The sequence below is a fragment of the Equus asinus genome, chromosome 15 (genome assembly GCF_041296235.1).
Source record: "Equus asinus isolate D_3611 breed Donkey chromosome 15, EquAss-T2T_v2, whole genome shotgun sequence".
Taxonomy (NCBI): domain Eukaryota; kingdom Metazoa; phylum Chordata; class Mammalia; order Perissodactyla; family Equidae; genus Equus; species Equus asinus.
This window is the reverse complement of record NC_091804.1, coordinates 24094347-24109129: the sequence shown is the minus strand read 5'-3', so window position 1 is coordinate 24109129 and position 14783 is coordinate 24094347. Positions and strand designations below refer to the sequence as shown.

Genomic DNA, 14783 nt, shown 5'->3' with positions numbered 1-14783 from the left:
CTCCTCTGTCAGGACCAAGAGACAGTGAGGAATAGATGTGGCAGATGAGAGCTATGACAAGTGAAGAGGGCCCTAGGGAAATGTCACCTCATGAGGTCTTGCTCCTTCATCTGCACAAGGACAGCACCTCCACCTCCTAGGATTGTGGTGGGACCAAGGAGATGGTGTGCTAGTGAATTCGGCCCAGGCTCGGTAAAGGAGAGCCAGCCTTTAAAAGCAGGTAATTAGGGGCCGACCCGGCGGTGCAGTGGTTAAGTGCGCACGTTCCACTTCTTGGTGGCCCAGGATTCGCTGGTTCGGATCCCGGGTGCAGACATGGCACTGCTTGGCAAAAGCCATGCTGTGGTAGGCATCCCACATATAAAGCAGAGGAAGACGGGTATGGATGTTAGCTCAGGGCTAGTCTTTCTTGGCAAAAAGAGGAGGATTGGCAGTAGTTAGCTCAAGGCTAATCTTCCTCAAAAAAAAAAAACAACAGGTAATTAAATACAATGTATCTAGTAGTTTCTCTGCCAAGCTGGAAGTGCTTTCCAGGTTTGCAGGTTGAGAAAATAAATAGGAGAAAACAGGGGCAAGCTTCTTGACAGTTTTGGTTCAGGTCTTTTCAGTACCTTGGGATTCTGAATGTCCCAAGGAAACAGAAAGACCAGTGAAGGCTTGGCTACATCAAGCCAAGTTTTCATGTCAAAATTTATGGTTATAAAATCTTTCATCATTCATAGTTATTGGCTATTCCTCAATTAAATCTTGACCAAAATTTTTTTTGAAGTTCCCCTTTTGTGGTTTTCATTAAACCGTCTTCTCTATTAAACTTGAGGCTGCTTGCAGGCACAGCCTGCCTTCTAGTTTGTGGTCTTCCCCGAGGTCTGCTCTGGGTGGTCCCCTGAGGACAGACCCACCCACAGCCCCTCCTAACCAGGCCACAAATGTAGGTTACCACATGTTGTACCAGAAGACTCAGCTCCCAGATGCTGGCCGCCTGCACCTGACAGTCGGTGCTCCAACCCAAGATGGGCTCCGGGAAGCAAGCCAGTGGCCTACAGGCAGCCCAGCTCAAGAGACCTGGGTCAGGGGGCCGGATCCACTGGGGTGCTCCTCACTCTTGGGGAGTTGAGAGGGGTGGGGGCAAACAGGGCCATGGCACAGAGAGAGGAAAAGGCGAAGCTCCAGAGGGCACAGCGGGGAGGAGCCACAAAGAGGAGAGAGCAGGCAGGGTCAGGCAGAAGTCAAGGCAGGGACAGAGCCACATGCTCCTGGAAAGATGGGGCGGCTGCCCCCAGGGCCCAGTGCAGCTCGAGGAACAGTTCTTGCGATGGCTCTCACTCCCTGTCACCTCAGAGGAAAGCCCTATCCACGCTACGCGAGCCATCTGTGCCTGGGGATGAAACCACCAGACCCACTCAGCACCTGTCCGAGGAAGCAGGAGAGTGTGCACGCTGTGCAGAGGGACTGGGAGGGCAAACAGAGCAAGCCCACCACCTTCACGTGCCCTCTCTGAGCCTCAGTTTCCTTTCTGTGAAGTGGGACCTGTAAAATGGGACACATCAGCTACCTTAATGCTCAAGCCTACCTACAGGGCTGTGAGGCTGAAATGAGCTAAAGAACATCAGGCACTGGGCCAGATAGCAGGCCCCTGGCGGGCCCGAGGGAGTGGCTCAGGGATCTAGGAAGCGGGGCTCACTGCAGGACTGGTCTAGCCTTGTTCAGACATCCCCTTCAGTCCAGGGAGAGGCTCCTTACAGGGGGATGATCCTCATGGGAAGCTGGAAGTGCAGACGGTACTGGCTCTTCATCATCTCCTTCCCCCGGAATTCGCGTATCATGTAATCCACATACTTCGGCTGTCTCGGGAAGAAACCCACGGGAGGGAGGGCGTTGGCCAGAGAGGCTGAGCACTGGGCTCCGGGAACCCACGACTGGCTTCCAGCGTCCTCCCCATCGCTCCCAGCCCCTTCCAAGGGGCTCTGGGAGCCGTCTCCTGAGGCTGGCCAAGAGAAGCAGGCCAGCAACAGAGCTCTTCTTGGATCTGGAATGCGTGAAGGGTCTATTTGCAAGTACACAGCAGCACCTCCCTCCTTAACGTGTTTCTGTAATGCTAAACACATCATCACCTCACCTCCACATCCAGCACCTCATCTGAAACTCTTTATTCACCCCCACTTTATGGATAAGAAGACTGAGGGCCATGTAAGTATAGGAGTTGTCCCGGCTCATATATCAAGTTAGCAGCAGGGAGGACCCATAAGCCAGGCGACTAGGGCAACTCTAGACTCCACTGACCAGTCTCGTGAAAACATGGCTGAAGCCAAAACGGGCTACCATATGAAACTATAACAAAAAACAGAAATCAAAGAATTTAAGAAAAATCATTGTGTAGATGGCAAAGGATGTTGGAAACATGCTTATTATATCACATTAAGAGAAAGAAATGCAAAAAACAAAAATCAAAGAACAGAATGTGCACCCAAACCAAGGGAGAAGTCTGAAAAAGCAGTTAACAAACGGGTTCTCGGGGCAAGGCCCCTGGGTCTGAAGACAAGCTCAACTGCTAACTAGCCCTGTAAGCTTGGACAAGTTTCTTAACTTCTCTATGCCTCAGTTTCCCCATCTATCAAATGGAGGTAAATAATAGCACCAGCCTCTTAGGATTCCTGTGAGGTTTAAGTAAAATAATAAAGAGCTTAGCACAGTGACTGGTGCCAACGCTGGTGATCATGTCATCATCACTACATCAACATGTCAGACTAATTTTTTGTACTTTTGTGTATTCTTTTGTATTCTGTATTCGTAAATGCCATATGTACTCATCATAGAACATTTAGAATCAGGAAAAAAACCCAGCATTATTATTAACATGCTCTAAAACCCTCACATTCTTGGATTTAAGCCATAGATTTGCCTGTCCTGAGTTACCATAAAGGGCCACGAGATGGTGAGGCATCGGCCGGCATCCCCTCAGCCGATGGGAGGCTAGTGTGCAGGAGAGCCCTGCAGCGGGCGGGGAGGGCCCTTGCTGCTCATGGCTGTGCACCTGTGCAGGAGTCACTGACATTCGTCATACACTTGCCTCTTCCCCGGGAGGGGAATGAACTGAGATGAGCCCAGCTCACAGGAGTCTCAGGAGGGCCCCCTCAAAGACCCAAGGGTTCCCTCTACCCAGCAAACACCCCAGAACCCACAGGAGGCCTTCTGATGTCGTGACTGCCATCTTAAACCCTCATGTGCTCCACGGACCAGCCAAGCCCTGTGCCCTCCAGCCTCCCTCCCGCTACTGTGGCAGCAGGGGCGGCCTCCTCACCCAGGTGACAAAGCCACTACAGTCTGTGTCCACCTTCAAAAACAGCACCTCCAGCATCTCGTCTGACACACCGCTCACCATCTTCTTCATGGCCTTAATGAAAGCCTTCTTGTCCAGGGCTTCAAAGGAGAAGAAAGAACATCATCCACTTTATCACAAGTCACTCAGCCCCATCACCGGTGTTCCTGGATGTCTGGGTGCCGGGGAGGGACACACAGAGGATCACATCTGCAGGCTTCCCTTTTGCATCTCATCTGTTCAATGTTCCATCATCCCACAGATCCTGGCTGCACCCCTTCCACACAAGAGCACTGCGTTGGCCCCACAGCAGGGGTCCAGGGGGTACTGAAAAGTCAGATCCAAGATCAGATCCCATTTCTGAACAAATACGACAGGCCAGGCACTGAGACAAAGACAACTGATGAGGACCCCAAAAAGCAAATAATGGCGACAAAGAGACATAAATTCCAACATACAGAGGGAGAGGTGAAGTGCATCTTTTAAAAGCAATTAAAATACAAACTTTGACTGGAGGGAAAGATGGGGAGGGGAGAGGCAGAGAGGGCGGGGACAAAATATCCTCCCCACACTGGGTTTTGTGGCTCTAAGGAAATCTGTCTGCAAATGGGTCAATAACCCCTGTCTAGATGTCGTTTCTAACCACAGTTCTTAAAAAGTGCTTTTAAAACCCCTCCAAATAATTGAGGTCCTCACCCTGGCCTGAGGGCTGTGCACCTTCTGCCTCCCTCAAACCTCCCTTCCCACCATGGTCCCCTCACTCTCTGCTCCAGTCACAATGTCACCACATTCTCTCTCACCACCAAGCACACTCCCACTACAAGGCCTTTGCACCGTCTGGTTCCCTCCACAGGGAAGCCTTCCTGAGGACTATCTAAGTTGGCCACCCACCCCACTGCCCGGCTCCACTGTCCCCTCGACGTTCCTCATTACTGGTCCCGCCTGGGAGCTCTGGGAGTGCAGGGGTGAGCCTGTCCCCTCCATGACTGGGTCCCCAGCACTCAGCAAAGGTTTGTTCCCCGAGTGTTTCTGTCTGAACTAGGGTGCGATGGCGAGGATCCTGGGGCCCAGTATCATCTGTGTATATTCATACTGACCACCTAGTGGTGGGGAAGGCTCGTGAGGGAACTCTGGCACAGAGAGGTGAGGTCGCATGCCCAAGGTCACGTGGCTGGTACCAGTAGCCAGTAAGTGGCGGCACCAGAGGCTGACCCCAGCAATCAGGCCCCAGAGGTCACGCTCTCACCCTACTATGTGCTCCTCATAAAACACCTAGCACAGTGCTACAGCAGCAATTACTATTATTTCTTGCTAGATTAGGGAACAAATGAGAGCATGAACAGAACTTGTCTTGCTTAAAGAAGGATTCGTCTTGCTTATCTGAAGCTAGCGCCAAGAGGCTTACGCGTTCTGAGTGGCGCTTAATGGTCCTTCCGTGGATAAGATGGACGTCAGATGACAGCCCACCAGCACGGAGCCTTCCCCTCAGGAGAGAGCTGGGAGTCAAAGCACCTTTTTGTGGCAGTTAGTGAACAAACTCCTCAGGAAAGCACTGTAGGGACCGAGTCCTTCCATGGGTGTTTAGGAAACCATACATATTGCCCACTGCCGTAATATTTTAATATACTTCTTCTTATAAACAGTTTACTAAAAGTTTTCTGGGAATAACAAGAGAAGAGACACACAGGTATTTTGGAAAGGAAACGTACACTGTGGAGGCCAGGCAGGGGCTCTGCTTTGCCTCTGAAAGGAAGTGCTCGCCTATCTCACGCCAAAGGGTTAATTAATAGCTCTCAGAGCATGAATGTGAAAATATCCCTCCCTGGGGAGGGGTCAGTACTAGGATCAGGCAGGAGGGCACCTTCTGGGGGCTCCCTGGCTTCTGCCAGCCCACTACACTGAGCCACCAGTGACCTTGAACCACACCCGATGGTGCCGTTCCTTGTCCTTGGGGCCTCCTCCCTTCCAGAGGTGACCCCCTGGCCACTCCCATCTCCCTGGAGGCTCTGTCTGCTCCGGGCTCCACCGCCCACCCTGCCCTGGCATTCAGCATCTGCCTTGGCTCTTCTCGTCACTATCTTTGCTGTTCTGCTTGACACTCTCCTCGAGTGACCCCATCTATTCACCCATCTCCACATCTCAGGAGACAATTTCTCTCCCATATCCCTAACTCTGTTTCCAAGTGTCCCTCTGGCTCCTCCAACTCAGCAGATCTAAAGTCCAATTTATTATCTTTATCCCACAACTTGCTCCCCTTTCCTGTGTTCGCCATCTCTGCTGATGGCGTCACCTCCACCCAGTCACCCAGGCTGAAAACTTGCACGGGGTTTTCAATTCCCTTTCTCCTAAATCCACACAGGAATCCTATGATCCTACAAGGTAGGTATGTCATTTTTCCCATCTTATAGATGAGACACAGAGGCACAGAGAGGTTTGGGGATTTGCCCAAGGACACACAGGGGCGCAGCAGGGATTTGAAACTGGAAGTCTTCCCTCGTCTCTGATATAATCTCCACTGCTCTATGCAGGGCTGTCATGTGATGAGCTGGGGCTCTTACAACTGCCTCTCAACCAACCCCTAGCCCTTAACGTATTAATATCAGGAGAAAAAAAGGTCTGAAATTACACATAAAGTACAATTACAGACATGTGAAATCACACATAGCCGTGCGTGGCAGAGACGTAAGGCGGCCTGCATGATGTCCACCTGCTGGTGCTCATGCCCTCCTGAGATCCCGACCCCTTGAGCGTGGCAGGGCCTGTGGCTTGTTTCTAACCAACAGAATACGGCAGAGGTGACAGGATGTACAGGACCATGTGTACATGATTACATGATTATGTTCTAAGATTGTCGCACACATCTTGCTGGAGTTTCTATCTCCCTGGCCGGCTTGAGCCTTGACATCAGCCATGTTGGTGAGTCCTACATGGCCAGGAACTGTGGACAGCTCTAGGAGCTGAAGGCAGTTGCCTGCCAACAGCCAGGAAGAAATGGAAAGTCTCAGTCCTGTGGCTGCAAGGAACTAACTCTGCCAACAACCTGAGTGAGCTCAGAAGTGGATCCTTCCCCAGTCAAGCCCCAGATGATTCCACAGCCCCAGCTGACACCTGGATTGCAGCCCAGTGAGACCCTGAGCAGACCCACGAGCTAAGCCGTGCCTGACTCCTGACCCACCAAAACTGAGACAATAAACATGCTGGTTTAAGCCACTAAGTTTGCAGGAATATTGTTACACAGCAATAGATGATAAACCACACATATGAAATTGTTTGGAAGAAAATATACCAAACTGCTAACAGTGGTTACATTTGGGTGTTTGGTTAGAGGTTTTTTGTTTTTAAGTTTCTAGGTCCCAAACAGCCTCTAATATGCTTATAATACTATATAACAATAAAAAGTCTTAAAGGAGACACTGGATGCAAAGATGCTTGTCAAGTCTGAACCCTCCACACCCTCCAGGTGCTGGGTCCCGCTCTGCGCAGAAGCCATACAGACTGAGGCCACAGGGCAGCTTTACCTCCAGTTGAGTTGACGTCATCCTCAAACATTTTCTCTACCTTGGCCAGGTGTAGCTCGGTAAACAGCTGAGACTCCTGCTGGAAGTCGGGCATCTGGCTAAGGGTGATGGATGATGCTGGGAAGCTAGGAACCTCCTTGCTCTTCTGGAATCCACCTGGGATGGACGCCTAGAACAAATATGGCTACAAGAACCAGGAGCTGAGAGGGCCGAACTCCTGAGCTGAACCTTGTGAAGCACATCTTATTGGAAGAGAGACTCTTAGGGGAATGCAGGATATGTAGTATTGCAGTGTGCTACTAACTGATGCAAACGAGTCAGTCTTAACCACTTTTAGACCTGGGAAGGCCGAGAAAGATCTAGTGTGCTTCTCCTGACTTTACAGAGTTAACCACTGTTCCCTTTTTACAGATGCCAAAACCGAGGCTCAGCGAGGTTAGTGGGCACAGCCAAGGTTCCGCCTCACACACAAGAGGACTCTAATTTATAAGGTGCTTCAGTTCAGAACTCTATTGTCTCAAATCTCCAGTGGTCAGAATTCAAGACTCCAAGGAATCCAGTTCCATCTTCCCAGCCAATTTGATCTGGTCCTGACAGCCCAGACACCCCCCCGGCTCAGGTCAGATCATCTGCGCACACCCCAAAGCTCATGCTGACCCCTCCCCCAGGGGCTCTCGGCTTCCTCCTACTCACCTCCCCACATCCCTCCCCTAGCCTTCCCCATCCATCCAGCTCCCAACAATGCTTTTTCTCCTCAGCTCCTACACACGATTCATTCTGACACTTAGCCCAATGCTTCAGGTCACTAAAGTCTCAGGTCATCAAAGGCTGCCACCCTCAAAAGACTCCAGGCATGCGCTCTGGGATAACCATTGAGTGTTACTCGCTGAGACATGCTGCTTTGGGCCTTGGGCAGTCAAGAAGATTTTGGTTCAAAAAGCTAAAAGACAAGGTGGAGGCTAGATGGCTCACTCTCCCCACCCTCTCCCACCAAACAAGCAAATGTGCTCATCCTCTCGTGAACTTTCATTCATTCACTCATGGTCTACACACATTTGCCGAATGCCAGGCACTCTGGATACATGAGTGAACAAAGTGGAGACCTGCCATCATGGAGCCCAACAAATGAGCTAGTTAATGCTCTCACCAGCCCTGCAAGCCCCCAAATTCAACATTTCAGCACCATCTTTGGCTCTTCCCTTTCCTTCTATGCATCCTTGTTGTCCCTCCTATTGATTCTTACTATGACCTATCTCCTACATCTCAACCCTCCTCTCCTACATCCCTGTCCCACCCCAACCTCTGGCCTTTTCCTGGGACAAGTACAATGACCTCCCCTGACTGGGACCAGAGTTTGGCCTTCCCTTCCAATCCTCCTCCCAACACTGGCACCAATCATCTTTCTAGCAGGCAAATCTGATCATGACTTTCCCCTGGCTCTGACACATTCCAGGATACTCCTACCACCCTCAGCTCCTGAGTGTGACATTCAAAGGTAGCCCTGACCTATCTTTCTAGTTTCAATGCACACACCATGGTCCAGGCACACCAACTGCTCTCCATCCCCAAACACAGCAAGCATGCCACTTGAACTCACATCATCCCCTCTACGCAATACAGACCATCTCCCCAGAGGTGAACCCCTACCCATTCTTCAAAGTCTGGCTCAAATGGCACCTCCTCCAAGGAGCTTTTCCGTAACTTTCACTGCTACCTCCAGGCTCCCAAACTCTGTTTCTATCTGCCATGCATGCATGATACTTGTGTGTGTCTGTCCATATGTGTAGAAAGTAAGGTGTGATGGGAAACACATGGCTATAGAGTCCCAGAGTTCTGTGTTAGAATTCTGCCTGGCTCCCTACTTCCAAGCTAATTTATTTTGGACATATCACATCACTTCTCTGAGCCACTAGTTTCTTCACCTGCAAAATCAAGATCCACAGTACCTGCCTTAGAGGGATGTGGGGAGACCTACACGACGCCTGAACACATGTGAAGCCCCAGGAGACTGTAGTTACACAATAAATGATAGCTCCTGTTAAACTTGCGGTCTCATAGTGAGCTCTTTGAAGGCAAGGCCATATTTAATTTATCTTAATTTAATTTATACTAATTATCTATTCCCCAGCCCCAAGCACGTAATAGACACTAAATACTTATCTAGCTAGATAGTAATTTGTACAGCCCATCCCACCACTATCACAACTTGGCTGGACAAAATTAAATAGAATCCATGTAGGACTGCAAATTGGTAGCCTCAGGTTTGCTGCACTTGGCTGATGCAGTGCTTTAAAAGGAAAAACCAGCCCACGCAGCGCACACTTCAGTTACCTACATGGCCTTGTAAATATCTGAGTTTGCAACCCCTCGTGCAAAGACTCATAAGTGATAGACTTCTATGTTAATGAGTGATGTTTGGGTGGCTCCAAAACACCCCCGCCCCCTTATCAACTCTGATTGTTTTCTTACCTTTTGAGGTTGAGGGCTCTTGGAAGACACTGGTTTTGACCTAGAATAAGGAACCATAGTCGTTTTAACTCCAGCCTTTGTAAGGAGCATGTGGGGGAGCTGACCTAGCCGGGTCACAGGAGAGTGGAAAAGAAGTCAGGGTTGGGGGTGGCTGCCCCATGCCCATGGACCACCCCCAGCATGCATGTGATGAGAATCCCTTTTCCCATAGGGCCTTCTCCAGCAGGGAGCTTTTCCCAAGCTTACAACTGTGAACCTTCTTTCCCCTGATGGAAAGTTGTCTTCCTAAAGCCCTGGGGCTTAGTGCCAGAGGCTTCCTAAAGGGGGCTCACCCTTTTCACAGAATTAGAAGGGGCATAGGAGGCCATGCTGTGGTCCAACTACAATTCACAGATTAGGAAAATAAGGTTCAGGGGCAGGCACGTGTGCAAAGGGCCAACACATGCTCCAGAGGTGGGGCAGGACAGGCCCCAACTTTCCACTGCATACACCCCCCTACCCACCCTCCAATGCCCTTGGAGACAGAACTCTCCTCACAGCAGCAAAGGATCAGGTGAGAGTGTGTGGAAGAGGGCCATTCCACGGAGCTCTGCTCTGAGAATATAAAGGGCACATTTCCACAGGGTCAGTGACACCTCCACAGAGATGTTAGGATTACTGGAGCGTCAATTCACCTCAAATAGCAAGTCCCACCAGGCAAGAATGGAGAGGGCACTCTGGGATGGCAGGGGAACGGACAGGAAAGAGTCAAGCCCTGGACAGGATCAGGGGACAGAGAAAATGAGCCAGCTTGGTTTGACAAAGGGTTCCTGGGGGAGAGAGCGTGAGGGGTGAGGGAAGAAATAATAAGAGACAAGAGAGAGAATAAAACTTGGAAGCAGAATGTAGAATCGTAAATATCTCACCAGAAAGACTGAACAGGATGAAGGGCAATTATGAAGATTCATCAGCATAAGATGGAGGGAGAAAGGAGGAGGAAGACTGAAGACTGGCCAACAGTGTCCTAACCTAACAGTGTCTTGGCAACAGCTCAGATGTAAGGACCAAAGGAGAGAGAAGAGGCAAGGAAAGGAGATTTGGAAGCCAAGAACCAGGGTAACTGAGGGAAATGCCGGAAACGTTTCCAGAAATGGGAGCAAGGAGGGAAAGTGGCTTAATGCAAATGACGCTGGGTTTTCCAACTGGAAATAAAAGACAAATACCTGGAAATAGGGAGACTGACACTGGAGGCATGGCTATATTTAGGCAACAGAAAGAGGAGGGAAAACACACAAGAGACAGGATGAGTCAGCTAGGAGGATGGGATGCTTCACAGTGGGCCAAGATGATAAGGAGAAGAAAAGGCCACTGAACACGGCAAGTGAAGGTCACCAGTGAAAAAAGCTGCAGAAGTATATTTGTAAGTCCATTTCTGTTAAGAATATACGCATGTGTATGTTAGCACAGGTATAGAAAGAGAGCCTGGAAAGGCACACCCCAAATGTAATGGCACTTATCTCTGGCAGGTGAGGTTATGGAGGATTTCTATAGTCTAAATCATGCATTTCTCTACTTTTTTTTAATTCAAAAAAGGCTCACGGCAATCTCTAGGACTTATTTCAACAGAATGGGTAGAATGGTGGTAGTGATTTCAACTACTCATCTGTGACTGACCATCATACATGAGGGGTTGCTGCAGCATCATTCATAGCAGCAAAAAATAAAATAAAGTGAATGGCTATCAGAGGAATGGCTGAACAAATCAATACACCTGCACTCAGAACATGACCTAAGCACCCAAAGGTGAGTCTGACCTTCAGCAGCTGACTAGGAGGGACTTCCCTGAGGTACTATCAGTAAGGAAAGACGCAGAAAAGAGTGCACAGTATGCTGTACCAACCAAAGGCATGTCTATCGCCACATTTATACAGAACAGGAAGCATGGGTATGTATAAAGGAAATGAGTACATTCTGTTTTGCTTTCAAGTCTTGGCTAACAAGTGATAAAATTAACACCATCAATGAGGGAGCAAAAGACCATCACGTGCCTCCTGGCGTGTACACTCAGGACCCGTTACTTCGATGGTATTACTGACAAACATGCATAACCTGAATCGGATCATGAGGACCAGACAAACCCAAACTGCAGGACATTCTACAAAATAACTGTGTTTTAGTCTTAAGATGTCAGCGTCACGGAAAACAAAGAAAAGCTAAGGAACTGTTCCAGATTAAAGGTGACTAAAGAGAGTCAACTGCTAAAGGCAATGGGTGATGCTGAACTGGATCTCAGACTGGGAAAAAAAACTCTAAGGGCCATTATCAGGACACTGGTGAAATTTGAACACGGATTCTGCATTCCTAGATGATACTGAGCTAACGTTGTTTCTTGCTTTTGACTATTATATTGTACTTATAAGAGAAAATGTCCTGTTCTTAGGAAATATACACTTGAGTATTTAAGGACAAAATGTCTATAATTCATTCTCAAATGGTTCAACAAACATATAAAGTCATGCTTTGCTTAACAACAGGGACATGATCTGAGAAACGCATCATCCGGCAATTTCATCATTGCATGGACATCATAGAGGGCACTTACACGAACCTAGATTTAGAGCATACTACACACCTAGGCTACACAGTACTACCTTTATGGGACCACCATCATATATGCCGTCCATCATTGACCAACATGTGGTTACGTGGCGCATGACTGTAATAAACCAAATCTGGCATGGCAAAATGTTCACAATGAGTCAATCTGGGCAGAGAGGACTTCTTACACTATTTTTACAACTATTTAAATATGTTTCATATTTCAAAACTAAAGGTTTTAGAAGAGGGAGAAACATGTTTCATCAAGAGAGAAAGAGGAGCTCTGTGTAGCCGTATGTTCATAGACTGAGGCAACAAGTGGAAAATATTGGTTGAGGGCAAGAGAGACACCCATGAGGAAAGGAGAAGAGTAAGAGGAGGAAGGAGAGAGAAGTACTGTCCTCTGATACTGGAGTGAAGAAGAGAAAATGCACACGTAGAATCACATTTCTAGTTCGAATTAGACAACACGTGAGATCGGGGAAGCCACACCCACTGGCCTCAATCTACTCCCTGAAGTTCACCTGCTCTGGGGGAAGCAGGTGAGACAGCATAAACCTGGAAACAGGGGTGAGAGCTTAGAACAGCCACTGGGGCAGCATGCTGGGACTGAGGGGGGTGGGTTGGCGATAACTGGTTGGCTAAATAGCAAGAATTTGTAGGGGCAGACAACTCAAGGCCAAATGCAATTCCAGCTGTCCTGGAAACAGGCAGGAGATGCTCTCCTGTGGAGACTTCGCTCTCAGGCATACGTATCTTAGGGCCCAGGTGTCCAAGCTTTGGGAGACTACTTTAATCCCAAACCCTTACTCACCCTGACCCAATCTGCTCTCCCCAGTTACTCCTGCTGGCTATACTTGACAGAGGCATACTGGTTTTCAACTGGCATCTCGACTGAGACATCTCGGCAGCTCGCCCTGAATCCAAAGGAGCTCCTCTATGAAGTCACTGTGGAACTCCAAAGAGTTCCACCTGACTGCAAAGTCAGCCGGTCACATTTAGAACCAGGAAAATGAGACAGAATTCCATGTACAGAACACAAAACAGAATATCAGAATCCATCCCACAAACCATAACCAGCAGCCATTTTTCATCCAAATTGAGACATTCTTTTTATTGATGAAGTTGAACTTACAGCAGACAGTGACAGGAGCTACAGCAAACAGCCAGGACAAGTATGACTACAAAACGACCCATAGAACAATTACAGCACACAGTGCCCACCTCTCACGGAAACTGTGGAAAATGCCAAGGAGCCCTGTGATAAGGCTGGTTCACCAAAACCAAAAGGCCAGCTGGCCCCCACAGCTGCGACAGTGGAAGGCACAGCCACTCTCTTAACATGCCCTCTGCATGAGCTCCAAGTCTCTGAAAAGAGGAAGGCTCCAAGAGCATCGTGTGTGAGATGGGGTCTGACAAGTCCAGACCTCGGAGCAGGCCGGGACTCGATGCAGCACTGCTCAGTCTTCATCCACGGCACAGGCAGCAGGAGGAGTTGTCAAAGGTCAATCTCTGGGGAGATTTCAACCAGGGACATGGATTCCAGATTTAAAGGTAGCCAGCTCAATCACATCTCATGATGACCTAGATGTTACCAAAATGTTAACGGACCACCACCAAACAAGACATTCTCCCTAGACTCACACCATAAAGAGAACACCAACATACAGAGAAAATTTCTGCTTCCACTTCATCAATAATGGAGACAAAAGATTTTGTCACATTGTAGAACATTAAAAGTAGAGAGGTTCACTGAAATGTCATAAACGGTGCAGAACGTCTTTTAAATCAGAGTTTTATTAAACTAGGTATTAATAAACTAGAAGGGTTTATTTTAAAAAAAAACAACGCTGATGGCCCTACATTTGACAGTTTCCCACTATTTTTTTGGCTCAGTACTTTCATTTTTCAATCCAATGTTACTCCTACTCAGAGCAGTTCCAGTACTTATCAATATTTTTATATGTGCCCAAAATACACTAAATTCAGTCATAATAAATATATTTTTCCTTCCCTGGGAGGAAACAGGAGAAAAAAGGGTACTAAGATGCACTCCACTTTTTAGGAAAGGAAAAATTCACAAAACTCCCACCTAAAAAGAGTGAAAACATGATCATCAATAACAACTCAGGCAAAAAAAAGAAAAAAACAGAAATGGGGGGCTGGCCCCATGGCCGAGTGGTTAAATTTACGTGCTCAGCTATGGCGGCCCAGGGTTTCACTGGTTCAGATCCTGGGGACAGACATGGCACTGCTCGTCAGGCCATGCTGAGGCGGCGTCCCACATGCCACAGCTAGAAGGACTCACAACTAAAAGATATACAACTATGCACCGGGGGGCTTTGGGGAGAAAAAGGAAAAATAAAATCTTTAAAAAGAAACAGAAATGGGAGGGAGGGCATTTTGAGGGAAAACTCTCCTAGATAAACCTCTGCACAAAAATAATTCTGGAAAAAAGTTCAAAGTCCTACTTGAGACTAGGTTCAGGCATCAGTTGCCAACCCTAAGGAGATTCTGATCCCTAAAAGTAGAGGTGAGACATGCCAGAAGGGAGTGACTCCGGCAGCCAGGGCTGCAGGGACACACAATTAACTGCTCCAGGGAAGGCCCCTCCAGTCCACTCAGCAGCACGGCAATACTGTCCTCTCCAGCTTGACAACTGCGGGTCCTAAAATGCCAAAATTCGTTTCCTAATATGCCACTATATGTGTCCATTATTCCTCAACAAAGTTAAATTTAAAAAATTGTAACCTTCTCAGTGTTATATAATTTGCAAAAAATTTTAACATGCAAGTTGACAGCCAGGGAGAGAGGCTTTTTCCTTTCAAACACAAATAAACGAGAGAGAAGTCAGCGACTGTTGGAACTGAAGGGCCCCTGAAGACTAATATTGAGATCACATC

General features: G+C 48.3%; 1 protein-coding gene across 5 annotated transcripts in view; it reads right to left on the bottom strand.

Moving 5' to 3' along the window:
* EFCAB8 (EF-hand calcium binding domain 8) overlaps nt 1-12978 on the bottom strand; it is a 65610-nt gene extending 52632 nt beyond the window's left edge. For 4 of the 5 annotated variants that reach the window (XM_070485742.1, XM_070485743.1, XM_070485744.1 and 1 more), the window contains exons 1-4: nt 9304-12978; nt 6835-7003; nt 3299-3417; nt 1741-1841 (exon numbers count right to left, since the gene is read on the bottom strand). In XM_070485742.1, coding sequence (XP_070341843.1) covers nt 1741-1841; nt 3299-3417; nt 6835-7003; nt 9304-9393 — 479 coding nt within the window. In that variant the 5' untranslated portion in view covers nt 9394-12978. Of the gene's footprint in view, nt 1-1740; nt 1842-3298 lie in introns of all 5 variants that reach the window. The other variant, XM_014845076.3, reaches the window with a different exon arrangement.
* Between the last annotated feature and the right edge of the window lie 1805 nt (nt 12979-14783).